This window comes from Boleophthalmus pectinirostris, unplaced genomic scaffold (assembly GCF_026225935.1).
Source record: "Boleophthalmus pectinirostris isolate CB_2022bp ecotype Guang Dong unplaced genomic scaffold, ASM2622593v1 HiC_scaffold_18, whole genome shotgun sequence".
NCBI lineage: Eukaryota > Metazoa > Chordata > Actinopteri > Gobiiformes > Gobiidae > Boleophthalmus > Boleophthalmus pectinirostris.
Genome location: NW_026571133.1, coordinates 31222302 through 31247055, shown reverse-complemented (window position 1 = coordinate 31247055; position 24754 = coordinate 31222302). Strand labels below are relative to the sequence as shown.

General features: G+C 38.3%; 1 protein-coding gene across 1 annotated transcript in view; it reads right to left on the bottom strand.

Moving 5' to 3' along the window:
* Positions 1–443: 443 nt before the first annotated feature.
* si:dkey-1d7.3 (transmembrane protein 132C) overlaps positions 444–24754 on the bottom strand; it is a 36458-nt gene continuing 12147 nt past the window's right edge. Inside the window, exons 3-10 of the mRNA XM_020940211.2 lie at positions 24393–24539; positions 18448–18619; positions 15137–15280; positions 10118–10326; positions 7613–7787; positions 6862–6975; positions 6187–6378; positions 444–2578 (exon numbers count right to left, since the gene is read on the bottom strand). Of these exons, the coding sequence (XP_020795870.2) occupies positions 1109–2578; positions 6187–6378; positions 6862–6975; positions 7613–7787; positions 10118–10326; positions 15137–15280; positions 18448–18619; positions 24393–24539 (2623 nt within the window). The 3' untranslated portion in view covers positions 444–1108. The remainder of the gene's footprint in view (positions 2579–6186; positions 6379–6861; positions 6976–7612; positions 7788–10117; positions 10327–15136; positions 15281–18447; positions 18620–24392; positions 24540–24754) is intronic.

Below are 24754 nucleotides of genomic sequence, written 5' to 3'. Positions count from 1 at the left end.
ATCAAATATGTCTCTGTCAGAATGACATTTTAGTGTATTATGACATCAGGCCCAAATCACATTCAGCGGTGATTAAACATAATTTAATCTCAATGATTCATGGGCTTGAGCCTTTAAGCCAAACCATTCCCTCTGTGTTTGTCATGCAGCCTATTCTTTTTTCAAAAGGCTCAGAAAACAAAGCGTAACAAAAGCTTAATATCCACTGTCTCCACTGTACCCATTAGGTTTTTATTGATAGGCCGGTGTAGGAAATACATCACAGTTTGGTTAAAAGTAGAGGTGTTTTACATAGAAAAGGCATCATAGTTTCTCATTTACACATACAAATCTGTCACTGTGAAATTTGCATTCCTGTTTTGGGAGACCAACAATAGACAATCTGGAGTAGCAGGCTCCCCTGGAGAGGAGGAAGTCCAGGGTAACTTTGTTAAGAAATTCAAAAAAATGTCCATTTTAAAGTCTGCACTGACTATATTTGCATAACACGCACTTGATTTGAATAAATCCAGCCCAGAATATGGTAAAACTGTTGCCAGTAACTTAATAAACGCTGCATATTGTCTGACAAATTGCACACACTCTTCAGGTATTCTCCGGAGGACTCAAATATTAAAACAAGAAAAGCTGGAAAGAAAACATAGAATAATTTACAAGAAATCACCCTGCTTTACTACATTCACCCTGACAAGCAGAAATACATCTGTAGTTTGAGGAAACAAGTCATAGTGTACAAAAGTCAAAGAAGATCTAAAATCATGTGTAATAAGTCAGACAGAGAATAACACAGTATAAATATATGACTATTCACAATATTGTCATATCTATATTATTGTCATAGCACATAAAAAATCTTCACATAAAAATGTTTGGCTCTCAGACATTTGAAGCTGCTGTCACTCTAATATTATATTATATATTTCTTCCCCTCTGTAATTAAATCTCATTACAGTGATTATTTACACATTCTATTCAAACATCTATTCATACAGTCTCTGTCATTAAATGCATTAGCCAGAAGCCATTTTCTTTCATTTACAAAAAACATCTTGGAGACAAGCTCAGTTTTCTCCCAGTCTCTCAAACACATTTTCCAGTCCCAGTCCATTCACTGGGGTTCTCCCACGGGTGTCACCACAGGCCAGGGCATGTCAGGGAGGGGTGCCTGAGGTTCTGGAGGGGGTGGGGGTGGCGACACCTGTTGGTTAGCCCAATTTAGATCTACACCATTCTTCTTCAGGGCAGCTAAGTGCTTAATGTCCAGCGTGGTGAAGGTGGTAAACTGGACCTGGTTTCTCTTACTGGTTGGTGAGTGTAGTGGCTCAGTACGGTGTGGTCTGGCGAGCAGCGTGGCTGAGCGGTTAGCCATAGGGTCAAGGGGCTTGCATGGTAACTGCTGCTGGGAGCTTGTCCGACACCTTCCCAGAGTGGCGGTCCTCTCTGGCATTGCAGGTGCAGCCACTGTTGGTATGCCATTTTCCATGTTGTGGTGATGTCCCATCGAGTCAACTGAATGGCGTGACTCTAGAGGGCGCTCTCTCTTCAGTGTACCAGGGGGAGCTGGAGTACCTGGCGGAGGTGGGTTGCGATGCTGGTTGTTGCCACTCCCCAGCCACACCCAGTCGTGCTTGTGATCTTTAGGGTCACCCGGGTGAGGGGGCGGAGCCTGTATGGGTGTCTTCTGATTACGAAAGCATAAGGTATATGAAGCACAGTTGAGAAGGAAAGCTAAAATGGCCACACACGATACTCCAACCAGCGCATACATGCCTATTTCTATGTCGGACATGGAGCGGAATGTCCTTATCAGGTCACTCTCAATAAAAGTAGGTGTTTTGGATCGGGGTGGGTCCTTCTTAGGGGTTATCTCAGCTTTAGGTATGTCCTTGTTGGCAGGTAAATCAGACTTCTCAACCATATTGCCAAAACTTTTGCCTTCTTCTTTCACTGTTACCGCTGCTGTTGTGGTGGTGGGTTTAGTGATACTCTGTGGTGTATTGAGTATGGGGCTAATTGTTGTGACTGTGGTGGCTGCAGCATATGTAGTGGCTCTGGTGGCCCTGCTGGTGCTCCCAATCCATACAACATGTGGTAGCACAGATCTGGTGGATAGAATGGTGGAAGTGGTTGTTTCCGCAGCAGTGGTTGGATCAGTTACTGTGCTTTGAAACAAGCGTTTATCGCCATCTGTTACAGCACGCTGGGATGTTTTAATCTCACCCACCACTTCTGATGGGGAACCTTTAACTCCGTCTGTGGCAATCCCTATCTCATCTTCATCTACAGATATGCTATTACTCTGAAAGTTAATCTGGAGCAGACCAGTGCCCACCACCAGTTTGCTCTTCCTCTTAGATTTCTGACAGTCCTCACAGATCCTCAGCTCCACGCGCACCAGCGCGCCTTGGCCCTCCCCTTGACTTTGAGCCAGTACAAACGTGTGTTGTGGGGTGCGGCGTACGGTGGCCACTCTGTCGTCTGGAGTGCTCACGCTCAGGGAGTAGAGAGTGCGCTCAAATAGGTCCAAAGGAACAACCGCCCCATCGCTGAAATGGACCCAGCAGGTGACCACTGCTTCCTGGAACAAAAATACAAAGAAAATAGAAATCATATCAAATGTTTTTGTAGAAAAATGAAGCAATAAAGCTGAAATTCTTCAGTCATGGTCTCAACAACAGCAACACAGATACCCTTCTGTTTGCTTTCTTTGGAAAAATATTACATTTGATCAATTTGCTATCAATTTCAAGTTTTAAGCTTTATTTTCACTAAATCAGTCTGGATGTAACTTTGAAAGTGCCTCTATTTTGCAATGCAAGAGATATTTGCCAAATTATCAGAATCTGTTAAAAGCATTTCCCCATAAAGGTCTAGGGCTTAACTGTAAAAAAAAATAAAATAAAATAAAATAAAAAACACAACAAACAAAACAAAAAGAAACAAAAAACTAAAAAGAAAAAATATGTATGAGAAGCTCTTTCACTCTGCCTACGGTCCTATTTTTTGCTTATTCATGGAAATGCAATTCTTATTACAATACCCCCATTCAGTAAATAAACATTTTTCTTTAACAGAAGTAAAAAACATCTTCTGTTAAGAAAAACAAGTCAATGCGCAGCAAAAATCATTAGCTCACTTCCCTTTTTTCAATGATAGCCCAATAAGTCTTAATAACACAAAATGAATGCTAATATCTTTATGATTACACTCTGTGGGATGCAGCCTGGATCATAATTCTGCAAAATCACTGCCGGGAAAGTAATTTAGGCGAAGTGGATAAAGGGAGTTTAATACAGCAAATTAACAAAAAGACATGGGTTGTGCCAGGAGCTGAATTAGCCAGTCCAATTACATTAATACACTACGACCCACTTCCTGTTTCTAATGTAAGCCACTGGGCTAACTCCCATAACCCATATTTGCTTTGAAAACATTCCCAGTAGCCCTGAGCAGTACATTAACAGCTTGCCATGGCAGACAGAATCGGCCAGTCATCAGTGATGGCATAGCTCTAATAGTTTCTTATTGACAGTGACAGAGCAACCACAATGAGAGAGAGTAGTGTAGTAAGTGAGCTGTCCTCCCAGACTGGACTAATTGCTGGTCGGCACTGTAGCAGAAGAATTGGAGTGTAAATGGGCAGCCTGCCATTGCTAAGAGTGCGAGGGAGCTTTTAAAATGATCACGCTTGTAGCCCGTATGCCTCTGCCTCGCTCTCTTACTCAGCAGGGGGCCACTGTGGGAGTTTCAAATACAATAGAAACCCAACACATTGCGCTCCTGAGGTCACTGTTGCATGCATTTTCTCTGCGGTGACAAGTTCATTTACATTTAGGTCTTATTCAAACTTGCAGTGCTATTGGTGTGAACAGTTGGGTTATGAAGATGTGTTAGCATGCTTAGAGGCAGTGGTGGAAAAAGTAAAGGCTTCTGTTATTTAAAGGGCCCATATTATGCTTTTTTGGATCTATGTGGATTCTATAATGTTGTTTCCTCATCACAAACATTCCTACAGATGTAATACAGAAATCCATCATATTTGTGCTGAGTTCTTCTCTCAAAACTCTCTGTTCAACCTTGTGATGTCTTGTGGTAATACAGGAAGTGCTTCAACTTGCACTTGCTTGCTGCTTCAGGAAGTGCTTCACTGTGTTTTTAAACTCTACACACCTTCACTAGAATCATTTGAATAATTTCAGCCTTAGAATTGAACTAAAGGTAAAAGGTAGCCGTTAAATTAAAAATGACTGCTTCATGACAGTCACAGAACTCGGAGTAGAGCCACTGCCTCTCCACAGCGAGAGGAGCCAGCTGAGGTGGCTCGGGCCTCTGTTCCGGATGCCTCCTGGACGCCTCCCTCAGGAGGTGTTCTGGGCATGTCCCACAAGAAGGAGACCCTGGGGAAGACACACTGGAGACTGGAGGGACTACGTCCCTCAGCTGGCCTGGAAATTCCTCGGGGTCCCCCCCAGAGAAGCTGGAGGAAGTGTCTGGGATGAAGGAAGTCTGGGAGTCCCTGCTTAGACTGCTGCCCCCGTGACCTGGCTCCGGATAAGTGGAAGAAAATTAATGGATGGATGGATGAATGGATGGATGCTTCATGACATTACAAGTTGGAACAGAGCAATTAGAGCTTTGGAGATGTAGACAAGCTAATAATGCAGGATTACTCAAACATGTGAATGAAACAAAACACAAATCCAGGTCTGTTTTTGAGGAGGTAACAACATTATAACATGGCTTAAAGCTCACAAGAGTCAATTTTGCAAAATAAAGAACCTTTAAGAAAAAGTACATACATGTACAAAATACTCAAGTAAAATTATCACAGAGTAGAATCTAGTACCCTGGGTAATGATTTATTAAACCTTTGTTAATGAGTAGGTTGTTTCTAGTAGATGATTAATTAACGATTATTAAACATTTATGAATGCATTATACAGATGCCTTATTATAAAGTGGTAGTATAAAGTGTTAATGGACATTTTTATAGTTTTAGCAGACAGTTAGTTGTTGCTTACAGATAGTTATTGCTGCCAAAAAAATCAGTTTTTCTATCCAAACAACTGCTGCAGTAAGGAGTATTTTATGCGTGTAGTAGTGATTTACACGCATGATTCACACACAGAGAAACATTTTGCCAGAGGCTTGCTTGTTGGAACAGACAAAAGATTATTAATAGATGATCCAGACATGAATAAGTAATAAAAAAAGAAGTGTCAATGTACAGTGCAAATAATACTGAGCATTTAGGTGAAAATATCTAACAGGGATGAGAGTAAGGGTAGAAAACACTGGCATAATTTATAGTTAAAATTAAGTCAATTGAATATTTCTACACCTTTAATAAGATGGAATAAAAAGACATTGTGGGCTCTCAGGGTGTGAAAATTATATTGTTGCCCAAAGCATTGTTCTCTGGCACTATTCAGTTATTCATTATGATGTGTAACTGCTATTTTGCAACACCAAACAGAATCATGTCAGCTAACTTACTTACATAATAGATACAGATGTTCTTTACATAAAACGTAATTCTTGTTCACTTTTTCATAGCAAAAGACATGAGCTTATGTTACAAATGAAAGTATTAAAGTAAATTAAGTATTAAACAAGGACAAAAACACATTCAAAACTTAAAGGGCCCATATTAAGCTGTTTTCTGATCTATGTTATAATGCCGTTTCCTCGTCAAAATCATACCTCATATGGTAATGAAGGAAGTGCTCCACTGGGTTTTTAAACTCCATGCATTTTCAATAGAATCAGTTGGATAATTTCAGCCCTGGAATTGCCCATCTCTACTGATCTCTACAGTAAAAGATAGCTGTTAAGTTGAAAACTACCACTACATGACATCACAAGGTGGAACAGAGCATTTTGTGCTTTGAAGATGTAGACAGACTAATAATAAAGGATTACTGAAATAGGTGAATAAAACAAAACACAACAATAATATAACAACATTCTAACATGGCTTAAAGCTCACGAGAATCAATTTTACATAATATAGGTCCTTCAGTACTCTGTATCCAAGTAATATTTTTTACTTTCTTACTTTTATTCTTAGTTGTTGTGTTATTTTTACCTCAATTAGATTCAGGCGTTCTTCCCCGATTCCTAATTACAACCAGTGAACACAAACACATTTGATTCCTTTTAAGTTTCTGTTGTGCAGACACTCACCTGTTTGAGCTGCGTGATGACCTCCCGGGTAGTTGCCGTGGCGACTATTGCCCTGTTGCCTTCGGGGCTGAACTGCATAGACAGAGAGAGCCCTGACACCAGCTGTACCCCCAGCTCTGTCACACTGACTTTATCATCCACCACCCGAATGCTCCTCTCTGCCAGCACGGAAGAAGTGACTGGGGACACCACCTGCAACAAGCACAACATCACATGAAACTCCTGTTGGGACAGCATGTATGTCTATGAAGGAATGTTCAGCACTGAACATGGTGACACAACACACACATTGGCAAACATAGCCCAAGTTTTAAGATGGTCTGAACACAACACAAAATGAATTTGGAAACACGTTTTCAGGAGAATGAGATCAGAACAAGCGTTCATGGTCAGGTTAAGGTGTTTGATTTTCAATAAATAAGTGAGAGTGACTAACTGAAAAAACAGTTAAGCAATGCCTAGCTAGCTTCTGACTGTAATGTTATTTGAGAGTGACTTGTTTAACAGTGCAAAATCATCACACCTCTTGTAACTCCAGCTAAGTCAGAGTGTTATACTCAGACAGGGTTAAAATAAAGCTCAGATCAAAGTCTTCCCCCAGGAAATGTTAATGACATCAGGTCGAAGTATAAGTACACATATGGACATTTAACAGCATGGTGATTTTGGACTGACCATTACAGTGGTGGTGCCAACAGCCCGTCCTTGCACGATTGCACCATCAGACACTCTGGCGACCTCTGGATCTGCTACTTTCACAGAACTGCGCACAAGACTGGTCACATCCACCTGGAAGGCACATGCAAAGTGAACAGTTACAGATTTGTCTTAGATGCCTTAGCCTATATTTTTGGTCAGTACTACTGGGCGGAATTGTAAATTGCCTGTGAACATGGACATATGGATGTGAGGCAGCCACAAAATTCATAAATACAATAAAAATGCACACTCATTTATATAAAATGAATTAAATAAACAAAAACAGATACATCTTCACAATTCCAATCAAAACCAGAAATCCTGTAGTCAAATATATAGGAATTTAAAGAAAACCATGATCATATTTTGATTCTGATACTGAACTAGTAATTCAAGACAAAATTACTAGTTGTTTAATCTGTTAAATTTAATCTGGAGGGATTGGTGTTATAAGTAAAAGCTAAAAAGGAATTAAAATAACACAAATAAAACATATGATGCTTTATTAATGGCTATATATCACATTATTACTATTTTATCATTCATAAAAGTTAATATCATTAAGCTGTTCAAACTGGAGGAATGAAGATTTGATCAGAATTAAGAATTTCATAATAGTCATGGTGTCAATAATAATGAATAATTGTAAAATTGTGATGTTTTTCCTCACAAAAAATGATTAGATATTGTGACATCTCTACTTCTTACATAGTGCTTCTGTTCTGACCTGCCAGTCTGGACCCATCAAGTATTCCAGGGGCTCCTCTTGAGTCGAAGGTGGGGATTCAGAATCAGACTGAGCTATGAAAGGAGTGAGCACACGTATGGGAGAGTGCTGGTACTGCAGCATGCACCCTCTGCCCTTCCTCATCTCCTCCTCCTCCTCACTGTCCCAGTTTGACCTATGAGAAATCCACAAAACAAGACATTAATAAAAATATCTACCTTAAAAAACATTATGCTTATTTAAGGTACAATATTATGTAGTTATTGCTTTGCCTAGAATTTTCTTACAGTTCAGAATTAAACTGTCATACTTGTTAGCTCTCTACAGATCTGACCTATAACTTAGCCTGGTGGTGGCTCCTGCTCAGCTCCAAAAATATCAATCATAGAATCAGCTATGTAATTGTGATTACTACTGCAGCAGCTATTGCTGAACATTATGCACATACAAACTCAAAATGAACATAACAACAAAAGTAACTTCTTTGTTCATAATCAGTGAGTTGACCTTGGGTTCAGATGTATTGCAGTCCATTAATTAAAAACAGGTGTATTTCATGTAATCCCTGCTTTGACAACTGTTACCGAACACTGTACATGTTTAATAAAACCCAGAGACTTGTTTGTTGTGTGCGGTAAGGGGGTCAAAGCAGGCATGAGCAATCCTCCCATATTGTAGTGTTGATTATTTCATAATCACTTGTGCGCTGCCATGCATCGCGCAACAGGTGATTCAGACTGCGTCAAACAGAGACAGGTTCAGATAAAAATCATTATCATATTACAGACTATAGAGTCAGTTTAAGATCCTGATATACCATCTGAAGTCAACATTGTTCAAAAGAAAAAAATGTGATTAGGGATGAGCAATTTAGACAAATATTAATAACTTTTCGCTAATAATCACATGATAATGCATTAGAAATGTGCTACAGTGTGCATGCACATGTGCTGGCTGAGCGCAAATTGTGAATGGACCATAAAATGAACCACACAAGGACAGAGATATCACTTCATACCCTTGTTAGAGAGAATACTCTTGTTATATATCTCCATCAATAGCTGTACTATCCATTTTTCATTATATCTCCCACCTCTACAATTGAGATTTCTTAATATTGGACTTGGTTTTGACATGATCTCAAGATTTCAAACTATATACTATTTTGATACATGAACAAAACTCCACTTTTGATCTAGTCCTACAGTATATCCTAAATCATTACCCATCCATTACTTCTGATAAAGACCATTCTAACTATTTATATAATTTCTCCAATATACCCACTGAGTATCTAGATTTGATACTGCTTTAAATTGCAATTAGTTTGTTTCTTTTAACAACTCTTCATTTGGATATAAAATATGTGGATATAACACACCCTGGAAACAGTATGTGGGAAAAAAGAGGATGCAAATTGCTGCAGTGACCCCTAAAGCAAAGAGTCATAAGAAGATGTGTTTATACATATTTTTATCTAAGAGTAATTTTCAAAAAGCTCGATACCATGGTTACTTATCTGCTCATATTTCAGGAGCTTAATGGGTTGCTAAAATGCAAATTAATGTGAGAATATCGTTAGCCCTAATTAAACTCTGTGAGGGTTAATTCAAGTGTTTTGAACCCAGCTAAAACAATATCATGGGAAATTTCACTTTGTTGCACTCAACAAGCAACAATAGAGTGCTTCGATTAAGAGCAGTTGTTTCTTTGAAGTAAAACAATTACCACTAGTAACCTTACACATTCTTCACTCTTAATTTAAGACATACTGTAAGTTCTGGATGCCATTATCTGGTTGTGCCTGAATCACACTATTGGGTGTTATGGGAAATGAAAAGCCCAGTGACATTTTTTACCCCAGAGAAAAGCAACAGCTGTGGTTGTTAGTATTGAGTGAAAAGTAATGACTTGACTGTACGTATTGAGTGAGTCCAGGCTAACCTTTCTCTTCGGGGAGGGCAGTCCCTGCTTTGGCCTTTTCTGTTAAATCACAAAACACATTCACGACTGGCTGCATTCCCTGTTTGACACTGTGTCATGAAGAAACAACTGCAAGTGATAAAATTATTTCTACTGTGATACAATTGTTACATGCAGTTTTGAAAAATAATGGTATGTTTGGATTAGGTTTTAACATTTTTGTAACAGGCCAAGGAGAATATGTTTTTGGTGTTTAAAAAGCGACGAGTACAATTCTAAGAACTTCTGCAAAGTAAAAGTTGTCATAAGGTGATTATACCAGCATTTGAACAGCTGCATTGATTTGTATAGTTTGGCTTGTGGGCTTTGTTTTTGTACACATTTTGTTACATTTATATCTCTCACTATAAACTGTCCATGCATTTTCCACAAATCCAACTGAGCAGAATTGAGCTTGTGAACACAGAGAACTTCAAACTTTGCACATTTAAGCAAAACTTTCACAATCACAACAAGTGAAGTTTATAATTGGGTTTCAACAGAAGACAGTCCTCCTTTATCTCCAAGCTGGTGGGGCCTTACCTCCTGCTGCCCGTGGTGATGGGAACTCTCCAGCCCTTGATCTGACTCAGCTCTGGGTCGGCTATCTGAATGGTCATGGGCAAGCGCGGCATCCACACTCTCATCTCCAGCTGTGCGTTCAGGAAACCATAAGTGAAGTTGACCATCACTGAGCTCCTCCCCATCGTCTCTGTACCGTCCACATAGACATAGTCACAGCTCTCCGAGACCTAAAACAAAGACACAGCAGGAGGCGGATCAGGCCAAGCTCTGCAAACTTTGTTGTTGTTGTTGTTTTGGGAGCATTTTTGACAAAGAGTGCAAAAGTAAAAAATCACAAAGCAACTGATTGTGTTGAAAAGAGCCGGCCAGTATATTACAGTATTTTTTGTCTGACCAGAAAAGACAGCACTATTTTTATATACTAAACAAAAAATATATTTGGAGACCATGTTTTATCTTTCCAAGTTTGGATGGGCTTGACTGATGTGCAGGTTACCCAATAATAAAAAAAAAAGTATGTTTTGTTTGTGACAAACATGGTTGCTTAGTTATGAGTAAAAAAGAGGACTGAGAAAAAGCAACTTTTGCTGATTCAACCCACAAAGCACTAAAGGCTGTACAAAGCTGAGCTAAGAGAAGTCATAGATTTTGTTCTTTTAAAATATCCTCATATTTTTCAGATTTCTTTTCAGCTGTTAGTGAGATACATACTGCAAATTACTACAAATAGATTTATTATTATATAAAACTCAGAGAATTTGAATTTGAACAGGAATCGGGAGAGATGGGGTGCCAGGTTAGCAATATTATACCATACATAATGTGGGGAATACAGTATGTTTCTATGACACACAAAGGCAGGGTTTTAGGCTGATTGTGATTTCTGGCTGTAACAACCGCTCGATGATGGTTGGTCGAAGATAGAGCCAATGACACCTACAGACACAATAGGCCAGGGTCTAGAGATTTTAATGTGACACACAAACTTAAAGGTATTTACAAAAAAATTACGTGGGCAGTTGTGTTATTAGTCCAGCACTATATGCAGAACGACTTGCTAGACAAGCTCGGCTATATGCTTCTGAGATAAAGATGAGAATTTTACAAAAAAAACAAAAAAAAAAGAAAACATTTATACATGCATTTCAGCTTTTCTTGTGTAATTGCTATATTTGTGTTTATAGTCAAACTTAAGTACTTAATTTGTTGTGGGTGAAGAATATATTTGATGTCCCTGCTGCGCTCTACTGTAGGTGGGACCGTAGGAGCCCGTGCCATGGAGAGCAATGAGGTGAGGCACAGCAGTTGGTGTGTTTTATTTCAGATTGGAGGCCTATCTCCTCGGCTGCCTCACTTATCTTAACAAACCAGTGGCTCTACAGAGGTAATTGGAGAGCACTAGACTGGAGAATAGAGTGCTCTGGAGTGAGGGAGGCAGGAAGGGGGGCTGATCCGGGGAGAGGTGAGTAAAATCCGAAGGAGCCATGACTTCCAAAGCGAGCGGAAGGGAACCTTTGTGGAAATGCTGAAGAAGCTCACCACTCTGGCATCTGTGAATGACCACAGCTCTTATCCCCCAGACACCCTTCACTGAGTGACATTCTCAGACCAGCGGGCAAAGCGTGCAGCTGGACAGAGGCTGAGAACTAACAAGACTGGGTGAAGACTGGGTGAAACACCTGCTACATTTTAGTGTTTTTTTGTTTTTGTTTTTTTTCTTTCTGGGTGTTTCTGGTAGTTTGGTGCTTATTTTATTGACTACCCTGTGTCTAGACACCAAGATATTTTTGGGTTGTTGATTGCATGTTCTGAACTTTGAAAGTTTGAAGTCATATATGGATTTTAGTCAGCCTCCAAAAACTAGAATAGAACTTTGAAAATGCACGGTCAAATACTACAATTTTTAACTCAGTTTGGATATAAAGGAAAACTCTCTTTCTTTAGGCAATAGCAAGTCATTTTCAACATAAAATAATACTAGTTTCTTTAAAGGAAAAGCAAAATCGACTTTTCAGAGCTTTTAACTGTGATATATTTTTTCCCTACCCATTTACCCATCAAAGTTGACTGATTCATCCATTTCTGAGTAATTTTCCTCTCCTGTATTCAAGACGTTATTGCTCTGATAAAGCCATATTTTCATAGGCCTACTGTTCTGTACTAACTTTGCTCTCTAATTTTATTTTCTTAATCAGTTATACATGTAGGATTCAGCCATTTTGGCAGAAATGCTCTCTTGCATGATCTGCCACTTTCCAACATGTGATGTTTACAGCAATGTACCATAAAATGTAAAAACAATTCTAATAATACCTCAAAGGGCACAAATCTGGAAATCAACAGATTTGTTTCTTTTATTAATTCATTAAGCTTGTGTATATAGCAGACAAAAGCACAACGCCTTACAAATGCTGATAAAGCAATCAATTATCAATATCAACATTTCATTATAACCCCCTGCTTTTGCAACACTAAAAGTGATAAAAGTACTGTCCAATTAAAATCAAGACAATATAAAATCCATAATATAAAAAAAAAAAAAAAAAAAAGAATGAATGACTTTCCTGTCTATGGTGGAGGTGATGATAATATACAATAAGAGACCAAATTCTCACTCTTTATTTTATTTTATTTTGACTAGTGTAGTGAATATTCACATATGCACTTAACAAATGCACCAAAATTGCTTTAAAACCACTCTACAATCAACAAAACCAATCTTCCAGTTCTTTTCTTGACTCAAGCTGCTAAATGTCTGAAGATGAAATTTTTTGGCATTTGTAAAACACTTGGCCAAAATGTGTAGAGCGTGCCATAGCGCTAAGAGGGGTCAGTGCCCAAAACAAGCGCAAGGGGCAGATGTGACAAAAATAACTGGATCAAGCTGGCCTTAAACTGAAAACCATTGTAAAAATTCTAAGCCGCCACAAAAGAGACTGTCTTGGTTTTCTAATGATTAAATGGTATGGTTATTTTTTCTTCTGTACACTCTGTGACTTGTTCGTCTACTGCCCCACTAACATGGATCCATTACCCAGAGGTCAATGCAGCGTGCTTGTGGATATAGTGGTGAGATCAGCAGCACAGTCAGTAACGCCATATGGACTGCTTTTACCACAGCTATCCACTAGACACATTAAGTACGTCACGAGGTAAATATCTATCTATCTAGAAGGCTGAAATAGTGTGAATCTATCCTTGTGGACTTGTTGGTAATCCATTAGCATACAAGTACAATGCAGCCTGGCGACTTGCATCCATGCACAGTGTTGTTTACAGGGATAAAAGGCCATATTTTTAATGGGAAAAATAATTATAATTATTTAAGGGGAAGCCAATGTATTATAGATGAAAATTGCATATGATAATAATAATAATAAAACAAAGGTAAAAAAATAATAATAGAAAGGCAAAAATGCAACCAATTGGAACAACAAAAAAATCTAATCTGCATAATGAACTTTTTGTATTTTGTGATTTATGGTGAACTAACACAATAGGAACAAAAACTATAGAAACGGTAAGAATAGAAGGTGGACTCACTGTGCTGAAGAAATGGTAGATGCAGTCCATTGTGCCGAGGGAAAGGTCATTTTAGACAAACTTTGCAGACCAATGTATAAATCCCTTTATAATTACACATTTGAAGCATTCTTGTAGCTCATTGTTCTTCATCCAGAAGCGCAAAAGGATACAATAGTTCATAGCGGAGTTGTTTCCACAAGCACATTTATAATCATGGATCCCAATGCTACAATTACATCTGTCTAATGCCAAAACAGTGCACTGCGAGAACACCCTAAGTACTGTATTTCTGCAGACTGAGAAAGAGTTTTGTTTACAATGGGCTTTTCCCCTGACACCATAGAAGCTGTGCACTGAGCCAGACCAGCTCTAACTCACAGATAGTAGGCTAGGCAAAGCAACTTCTTTAAGTAAGTCTGACACAAAACGTAAGATATCCCCAAATAACTTCTTCTAACAAGCCCAGTGTAAAATATATCTATAATTTGCTTTCAGGTCAAAATGTCTTACATGTGTTCAGTAGATTGCAATCATATTTTAGAAAATGAAGAGATTTAAGAGGTATAGTGGGAAAAAAATAATACCCACAAACTTTTTGTTAGTTAGTCCATTAGTGTCACAATACTAAAATTTGAAACAGAAACAAGCTCAATACACGTTAGACTATATAATGTAATTTTCAACACTTAATACTAGATCATTTAAGATCATTCTAACAAAATTTAAAGAAAAGTTAAATCTTATTTATGCATTTTTTGCATTGATTCTTACTCAAGCCTCTAGTTTTGATACAAGCTTTAGTATGGATTTGTATCTTTTGATAACACTGCATACAAATGTATGTATGTACAAATATAATATATAATAATATATATTATATAATACAATCTCGATTTGATAATTTTCTGCCGAAGGAGAAGGTACCATATTTTCCGCACTATAGGGTGCTCTGGATTATAAGGCGCACTGTCACTGTCAATGAAACACAACAGTTAGACTCTGATGGTGCAATCACTGTAACCCTCAGCTTTTTTCAATTGTGGCGCGTAGGGAGGGTGCTGTATGCGACCGCTGGATTGTTGGCATGTTAGCAGTGACTCAGTTGTTCAGTTGTGGCTAGTCCGTGTGGAGTGATGAGTGTGGCTGTGGGTGTTTGTTGCTGCGCGGCCGCTGTCTGCTCCGTGCGTGTTTGCATGTGCTGAGGGTGGTGCGGCTTTGTAGTTTACTGAACTTGGACACCCGAGTAGATTCATGTATAGGGTGCTCTAGATTGCGGGGTGCGCAATTGTTTTGCGCAATTGTTTTTTGATGGGGTTGGAGGCTTAAGAGCACGCCCTATGGTGCGGAAAATACGGTAATATTTTGTGTTAATTTTAGTTTCACGTTGAGAGCATTTACATTAGATATAAAATCAAGGTCAAAACATCTACATTTTGACACTTTAACAGCCCTCCAGTTTGATTTGATCCATATATTTGCCAATGTAAAGTAGTCTTCCTGCCTTCTGTTTACCTTGAGCACGTCTGGCTGTGTGGATGTGCAGCTGGTATATTTGGTCACGTTGGTCACAGAGCCGTCAGCTTCCACAGCCAGAGTCTTCACAGGGATGGACACGTTTTTACCCGTCAGGACCGCAGTGTTTAAGATGTCAGCATTCTACACAAGGAGAAGAACAAAAAGCATCCAGGTAAGTACAGCTACAGCTTTATTTACTGTCACAATTGCACATTGGCTAGACAGAGGCCTTGCGCTTTAAAATTCTATTTTTTAAGAAGTCAAAAGTTTTAGTTCACCATTTTTGTCTATAGACTTAATTGCAGGCTGCTCGAGGAGGTTAGAAGTAACACATGAAAACCTTTTCAAAAGACCTTGACATGGAGCAGAAGACAAAAACAGGCTTTTGGCTTTTTGTCTGCATCACTATTGCATAAGGCTTTAACTGTAACCTTGGCACATCTTTGACTGGAATAAAAATGAGAATCATGTAAAAAGGATATTCAAATATGCATGTGATGACTACATTGATAACATCACAAAAAGGATAATTATGCAGTATACTTAGACTTGTACAGGACAGACACGATACTAGCTACTTAAAGTGTCTGAAAGTGGGAAGAACAGGGCAGACTTTTCATCTTTGGAACCGCTGACTTTTGAAAGTACCAAGTCTTCATATTTCATTTCTACTGCATTTGTGAAACATTGGTAATCTGTAAACTGTGTAATTAAAAACCTCAGAATAGTATTAGATGATCACAGTCACATCATCTGAAGATGTATTTGAAGATTGTAAAAAGAAACCACCATATTTAATGGCAATTGACTGTTTTGATAATCTATTTAAGCAATTACTATGTAAAGTACAAAGTTAAATTTTGAATAAACTGTGAATTTGTAGAACAAGCAAGACTGATGTGACCAAGCAGCAGAATTATTTTACATTTAGTTTCATAAAAAGAATAATCATTAATTTTCTAATTGTCAACACAATCCACAGATAAAGCAATGTGTTGTCTGCAAACATGGATAATAAAACAAAACTATTTATTCAAATGGGCTTGGTGCAAAAATAACATGGCTGACTATGTGGTGCAGGTGTGTGCTTCTCACATGCACAGACACACACCTGCGGCTCCGTCCCATTACGCATATGGGTCAGCATTTTGACTTAGTGTCCGAACATCATTACATTCATTTTGCATCTTGTACTTCACATCTGTTTTGGTGCTTAGCTGCTAAGAGCCCAGTCTTATCCTGTGCCTTGTCAACAAGCCTGATGTAGCTTTATTTAACTCAAGCTCTACTGTCAGCTAATAGCTTCTCCGACTTAAGTTCTCTGATAGCATCTTGAGCATAACATAAGTGATGCCAGGGAGTTTGTAAGAAACTTGGGGTGGTGGGTGCTTCTCTCGCCTGTTGCTTGTGGACTAAAGCCTCTGTCCACTCTGAGCGGGCAGATGTTTGAACTCTATCGGTCTGACAGCTGCTGACCGCAATTCCAAAAGGACATGCTCTAGTTCTGCCTGTGACACTGACCCAAACATAAGCCACTGGATCAGACCAGCACAATCAGAAAGCAATATCTGCTCTTGGCTGCTCTGCTAGTGTCCAACAGCGAGAAATCTTAACGTTTAATGGTGTGATCTAATCCGACCTCACAGATCAAGTTTAGCTCAAGTTTTTTTCCCTTCTTAGCAGTCTTATACAAGCACAGATATAGGAAATATTGTATTTACTCTCTGCATATTATTTTTGTCTATCATTAAATTTAGAAAGACCACAACCAGGAGGTCAGAAACACACAGTCCAGCATCTTGCCAAAAGGCCACAGCTGAGTAAACAACATGTTGCTCCACTTTGTAGTCATCATTTATCAAACCAATCGAAAGCAGTACTTTGCATTACTGCAGTTTTTAGTACCGCGTATTTTGGAGGATACAGTGCAGGTGTGTGTTTCTGCCTGGAATAAGCAACAACGCTTGCAACAATTTGACTGGAGGAAGGGAAACGGGCCAGCGCCTTTAAATCAGAACTCAACCAGTGTATCCAAACACAGACAAGTGTAATGTCCCAGGAGTGCGATGTTTGCTCCTCTAGGCTCTTGGATTATGAGGACTAATAAAGCATAAAATAACTCACTAAATCTCACCCCAGATTCCAATTTAGCTTTGATCATCTCCACTGAGTATAGTAGAGGGTTCAATATGGCATCCAAAATGTCCATTCTTGCCTCACACAGATTTATAAGTAGTATATTTTTGGGAATTTTAAGGACAGGAAGATGTAAACACAAAGCACTAAAAAAAATATAATGCACATGTATTACCCAATATCTTTATGCAAGATCCAGGTTACAGTACCAATTAACTTTGTAAAACAACCACTACCTGATCTGCTAATCTGAAGACCTGTTATTGTTAATTGCAGTCTTTTATGCTTATGGAATTGCGATTGCCTGCCTATGTGTGAGCACCCATTAAGCAAACTGTTTAATTCCTGCTGAAGCGGCTGTATGAGATGATAATGGAGTCACCTTGTTTATCTCAGGAGAGAATCATTAAGTGTGGCGCATAAACTTGTCGCTCACATCTGCGGCTGATGCCAATTTCATTAAGACTGAGTGAGGTACGGGAGCCCATGGCCTTGGCAGGCTGTATTTACTGCCCGCAGACACACCTTATGGCACGGCTCTGACCTGTCATGTATATACACCTAACTTTATGGGGCCATATAAAACACACATTTTTCTGCTATTTAGTATATAGTAACTGTTATTCAGAGGTAGGGCTGGGGAATTATTCAAAAATATATTCAGATGAAGGTCCAATTTATTATTGGATTGATAATTGCTAATCGACCATGCTACAGCGAGTTCTGTGACAGTGAAAGCATGGAGTTTGGAGTCGTTGTTAATTCTTCTTTGTTAAAAATGAAATGTAGGAACTATAAAATCGAATTGATTGATTGAGAAATTAATATGTTAATATGTTTTTTTGTCATTAGGAATAAGAACTTCGCTTAGCAACAAAGAAAAACATTTTTCTTCAACAGCAATACAAAAGTTTGATAATTTCACACCATCTTGCATTGGACAATAAGTCTTTATTCCTGCTATTTCTATTTCCAAAAACCCTCACAATAATAGATTTCAAAAGTCTTTACACAAATGCTTTTAGACAAATCTGGCTCAAAGAGTAAAATGGCAAACTTATTACTGCTATTGTAACAGCTCCCTCACTGGCCTTTCAACCATTTTGTACAAATTTTCTTGCCATGTTCATAATAGCTTGACCTGAAAAGTGTTTTGTGTGTGGTTTTCTTACCATGACCAGTGGAGCGAGGCCAATGTAGTCTCTCTGTGCCGTGTACATTCGCATCAGGCCTACATCTTTGACATTTCCTGGAATCTCCAAACGCCACGAGATTGTCTGACTTTCAATGTGCTCCGCAATATCACTAGGCACAAAGTCCAGCTGCAAAACCTCCAGAAGACCCCTGTGTGAAGATAAAAGATAAAAATGACCTATACTAAATACGTGTAGCTATTGTTCAGCAACAAAAATATGTAAATGAAAAGCCGCTGGTTGCTATAGAGAAATGCAATTATGAAAAGCTTATCAATTCTGCTTTTTTTTTTAACAGGAAGTCAGTGGTCCCATTTCTATAACTAAGCCATTTTAGATCAAATTAGCATTTTACAATGAATTAATTGTTAATTAATGATTTATAATGATTTATATTTAGAATAGGTCTCCTTTAAGTGTCGCTTTTAGGTATTGATTTCCAATAAATCCAGTAATAACAGTAGCTCTCAAACTTTTCACCAAAGAAAGGATTTGGCTTTCCGAGTACCTACAGATCTAAATCTCGTAGATGACAGGATTATTACAAGTCTAATCCGGGCTAAACCAGGCCTAAAAGTGGACTACATTATTTCCACTGTAGTGTCTAAACAAGATATTACCTACAAGAGGACAAAAAAGTATATAAAATGAAATTAAATCTAAATTAGGTAACAATTAGGTAATTAGGTAACAAACAGAGATAAGATATACATTGGAAAAATAATACTACGCTACTACTAAGGCATTTAGAGACTGGTCAATACCCAGAGACACCTTGTTACAATAATTGGTCCCTAAAGCTAATTGGTGGTTTGGCACTTGTAAATATGAAATAGCAACATGGACCCTTGTGAAAAGATTTATTAGTTTGGAGTTTGTTATTTTCTGGAATCTGTTGTCAGCCTTATTGACATTCATTTTGCACAACAGAAATTCTCACATCTCCCTTCAATCCAGCTATTCCCTTAGACACTTTTAGAGTTTGTGGCCGAATATCAAAAATAAAATATAGAAAGTAGCAAAGAAAGAGAGAAAGGGTTGAGGTAAGGTGTGCTCTCTCATGCATTTATTACAAAACGCATGTAAACAGCTGGAAAATAGATGCAGGGCCGTGAAAATAGAAAAATAGAAATTAATTCTGTGAAGCGCTGGGTAGCCGTCAAACAGCAAGTGAAGGAAACCCACAAGAGGACTCATTTCCAGCGGCGGATGTGAGAGGAAGGTGAGAATGTAAAAGTAAGATTAAGTGTGCTGGCAGAGAGACTAGGCCCAAGTATTCTGGTCAAAGGATTGTCAAAGAAATGCCATGTGATGTTATTTGATGGCACGGAGGGAGAGAAGGAAGATCTGCCAGTTGAACAGATCAAAGAGAGAAAGGAGCAGAATGAGAATGGAGCCGTGGCACTTTGAAGTAAAAAGTTTGCATATATACAGCAAACAATAAATGCGCATGGCTAAAATAATACGCTTTAGAAAGAGGGGCGCCGAATATGGAGAAATATATAGTAGCAAGGACAAACATAAACCTATATGGTATGAAAGCCAACACATCCGGGCTATTTACTAAACGGAATTCAAGGATAAATAGCTGGAATGGTGTGTACCGCGGTGAAAAAGGTGTAATGAACCTTGATATGAGGCTCTAGGTCACTAATGAAAGGGCTTTGAAAGAGAAATTGCATGTTTTTCATGAGTAAAAAGCAACGGGAAGTCATGAAACAAAAACACTGCTACAGGTTTATTTATTGGATCAACAAGTTGGATAATGACGGGCATTAGTGAGGTAGCATGACTTTACAGACAGGGTGCGGGAATCATTAGAACACTAAAAGAATAACATTGATTGGAGTTTTCATGAGGGTTCATGAGGTTCATTTAAATAGGATCACACGGGAATCATTAGAGAAGATTTTGGTGCAACGTGAGAAGTATTTCTTAATCATTTTGTACATGCACTTTACATGTTTCAAAATTACATAAAAGCAAAGTAACTCAGCCGAAGAGTTCCCCCTGCAGCTTCCTTATGAGAATACACTGTCAGGGAAGAGACTCAAAAGTGTTTTGTTTTTTTTTTCTCCCTTTTCTTCTCCCCTTTTCTCTTTTTTTATTGAAATGAGGGCGTATTATCACATACAAACATAAAGTTGTCAGGGTTTTCCAAGTGAATATTCTTCAGGTTGGGTCTGCCAATTTTGCAAGGGTGTTTTTTCCACCAGAGACAGCAGAGGGAAAGGATGGACGCTTCAAACACCCCAAAACCATCACAGAGACAAAGACATTTAATAAGGTAAACATTTTATTTGGTTCTGTTTTAATTTCTCTTTGAGCCTGGATTATGGCATCTCCAAAACTGCTAGTTCAAGTGGGTAATAATTGTGAGTGCCAAATCACAAAATTTAATGATGGAAATGTTCTTCTTTTTTTCTCCCAAAGATCTTTGTTTAAACTTTCTTGCAGATGCTTGAATTAGGTGCAAGCAAATATGAACCTCTAAACTCACAAAAAATTATATATTTCAGAACATTTACAGAGGTCTAAACAACACTATTGCTTTACACATAATAAGACCCCATGGAGAATTCTCTACATAGGACATTCTAATACCTAAATAACTGCAGTCTTTGTAATTCAATAGAAGCAACAATTCAAATTGACATTTTCATTGTAGGTAAATGCAATGCAGGAGATGTCCACAGACAGAGGGGGTTAATATGTCTGTTTTGTTTTTTGTTTTTTCCTGGAAATCCCAGTATTTTTAAACCATGAACATAGCATCACTTCAAAGCACTAGTTGAACCTTGTATATTCCTGTCTGTGTATCCTGCTGCGAGGCCCAGGTCACGGGACAAGACTTGGACTATCTGTGCCTCCTAATCTCCCTTCCTGGATGTGCGAGCGCTTAAGCCTGGATAACGTAGCAGTGATTATGGATGATTATAAATAAGTGGGTCGGACCACCGCTGTCTGCTGTGTCTGTGCTGACTCACACAGGTCGCTGGGCAGAGGTGCCTTTGTGCCTGAATGAAGCTGCAAACAATGCTGTCATCAGACAGAGATACAGTGGGCCGATTGGGTAGTTATATACATGTAAAATCAGTTGTCTATAATGTTTTCTATTATTGCTGGGGGGTATGGAGAAAAAATAAATAACTTTTTTCTCATATTGACTGATCTGGACTTGATTTTTTCATATCAAAAATAAAATGGCTTTCAGTATTCCATGAGCATAAACACTAAACACAAACCGAATCCTACCATAAACCAACAGTGCCATTTAGCACAAAAATAAATGGAATTTCATCTTTACTTTGCCGTGTTATCTACTCCTATAAAAGTTGAACACATTACAAATGGTTAAATTCACCTGTCGCTCACTCAGTACATTGCTGAGGCTGAACCACCTGAGCGTTTAGGAGTACAAAGCTACACTCAAGATTAAATCAGTGAACAATATGACAATTTTACCAATATAGAATATCATCATAGGAATGAGATCATGATTACATTTTTATCACCATGTTATCCTGCCATACTCCAAAGTCTGAACTTTGCTCTAAACTACACACGTTAACTAACAGAGGATTGAGTGTGGACCTCTCGAATAAAAAGACCCAAGCTGATCACTGACGATTTGATGTGACTGAGTCTCGGTCTTAATTCTTCTTGATTAAAATTTGAATATTGCTTAGCCCTATTTTGTATGCAGATTAAAAAGATGCATGGACAAGTAGTGACGTGGTTTTTAAAATTCCCTCTTTATCTCTGTTGCCACTTAAGCCAGTGAAGAGAGACTAGGAGCAAGAGTTGAAAATTAGCACTTGCTATAGTCTGCATGCATCGCATCAGCTGCAAGCTTTGTTTTGTAACTATGTCTGATTGCATTGTCCCTTCCAAATAAATATATTAATAAACAGATATACAGTGTATTTGATTTGGTGATATAATTTTCCTGGAGAAAGAAGCTCATTGTTAATTTGTAAACTTAAAAATCTGGACTTGTAAAGAGTTACAAGGACTATCAGGTCCTAGTCAGCTGTCATGCTTGAGAAGAAAAGCCATTATTGAATGGTTTTATTTCTTTTGTGCTGACACTGTCAATGGTGTAGTTTTAAAAATGTAGAAGGATTTTTGTGTTTGGTTGAATTAGGATGCAGTTCAGCCTTGTTAACAATATTATTAATACAATTTCCAAGACTGTCTAAACAATTACTATTATGATTGAAGATGTCTATGTAATCCCACAGTAGTCCAGGTAAGTTCCATTGCAAAAGACAATGTTATTCTGTCAACCAACCAATTTTTTTTAAAGAATGAATGCAATGGAGTGCGTGAGTGGCAAATTCACTCTTAAAAATGTTTGTCCAGTTGACAGAATTCAGTTTTCTTTTGTGATATTGTGAAAGAGTAAATAGCTTATTAGGAGGTTTTCTTTCCTCTTAAAAACAGGTGTATCTTTGCTCTAAACATTTGAACAATGCTTTGATTATAAGGTTCAAAGTTCATCCTATACATCCTTTACAATATATACAAACATAACTGCAGCATCAGATTTCCTATGAATAAAATATGGATAGATTTGCTCAGTAAATAAATGCAGCGTTGTTAAGTGCACTTGACCCGGAGGTACACTGCTATAATCGGAGACACATTAAACTGCCTTTTGTAATTTCCAAACTTCTAACTTTCCACTGTGATAAAATGTATTCGTTGCTGAATAATTGGGCAAGCAAAAGGATTTTCAAAACATTGCATCAAGCCCTGGGTGCAGATCATTGTTTATTCAGAAGGACTGATAACCTGTCAAAGCCCCTCTATCATTTCAAGGTAAGTCTAACAATGACTTCAAACAAAATGGAATTGTGTTGGAAATACCAAATAAATCAAGACAGGGAAGATGACACTCTAGATTTTGGGCATTAATTATAATTCATCTTCTTTCTCCTAAACCTGGGACTCTGGGGGCTGATGAATATTCTGTTGGAACACTCATACAGACAATCCTATACAGACAGTCTTCAAGTTTCTTTTATTCACCTTAAATTGACGACAATATGAGATTAAGATGTACTAGAACTAATTGTCAAGTCATTATACCATTTAATGCTCAGAAGTTAACTGGTGTAGTTTTTGTACATTCTGTACTTAATTTCCTTTATCACATTTTCTTTCTCATATTGATCAATTAGAGTTTAGATTCAGATTGCTAATTTGAATAATTGCCCAGTTTCTTACTCCCCAGTGTTCCTGTGCATCATTTATTCCAAGTGTCCAAAGGGAAAGCAAAGGAGAATGTGTTGCATAAAAAACAATTTTAAGCAAGGTGTCTAAAAAACAAAAAACAATACGCCCCTTTGAATAATCCAAACCTACCAACTGCTTGTAGAAATTTTGATCAAAAATAAAATAGCATCTAAGGTTGTCAGAAGTATTGAAAATCAGGATCTAAATGAAATTAAAATTTGTATCAAAAAGAAATACTAGTTGAGCAAGTATTGATATAATAAACAAAACACATAAACAGGACAGCATATTTACCTTTGATAAGTTTTTGACTGATGTTTATCAGAACTAGAATGAGACCATATGTTAACAAAGAAGGTACTACTGGAACATTTTGTATTGAAAATTGCATTCTATTGTCTACCATTATGGTATGAAACTTTATATTGTGTATATCGTGTATTGTGCCATTTGGAATTTTAGCATCGTGACAATAGCATCAAACAAAACTTTTTGAGCCTCAACTTCTTAAATAACACGTGCTGTCAACTGATCATAACTCCCTCTTATGATGGCAGTAAAACTGACTGATCTCTCTGAGGCAATAGCGGGCAATAAAAGCCCTCATGTGTAGAGCAGGAGCCCCCCCGCTGCTGCAGTACGTGGGCATTTGGCTGTTTGCTCACGTACACATCAGCACTGACCTCTTTGCAGTCACAGCCACTTTCCTCTGGCAGAAGACAGAGACGGTGTAGGGAGTGGCGCCCAGGCCCGGTTCTACCACGATGTCCCACAGAGCAGAGTCACTGGGGCGAGCCGCGCTGAAGGACAGGCCGCTCTTCACTGTCGCCCTGCAGTAGAGAGGCACGCACAGGGTTAGGCAGGAGCAAGAGGAGGAGCAGGGAGAGCACAGGGGGATGGGGGGGTAGAGGCTATCTGAGGTCATGCAAGTTTTTTGGGGTCAACATTTTTAAGGCTACAGTATATTATGTTGTCAAAATAGGCATGTATACATCTGATTGATAAAGGCAATAATTGCTAATGACCAAAATGATGAGCTTGTAGG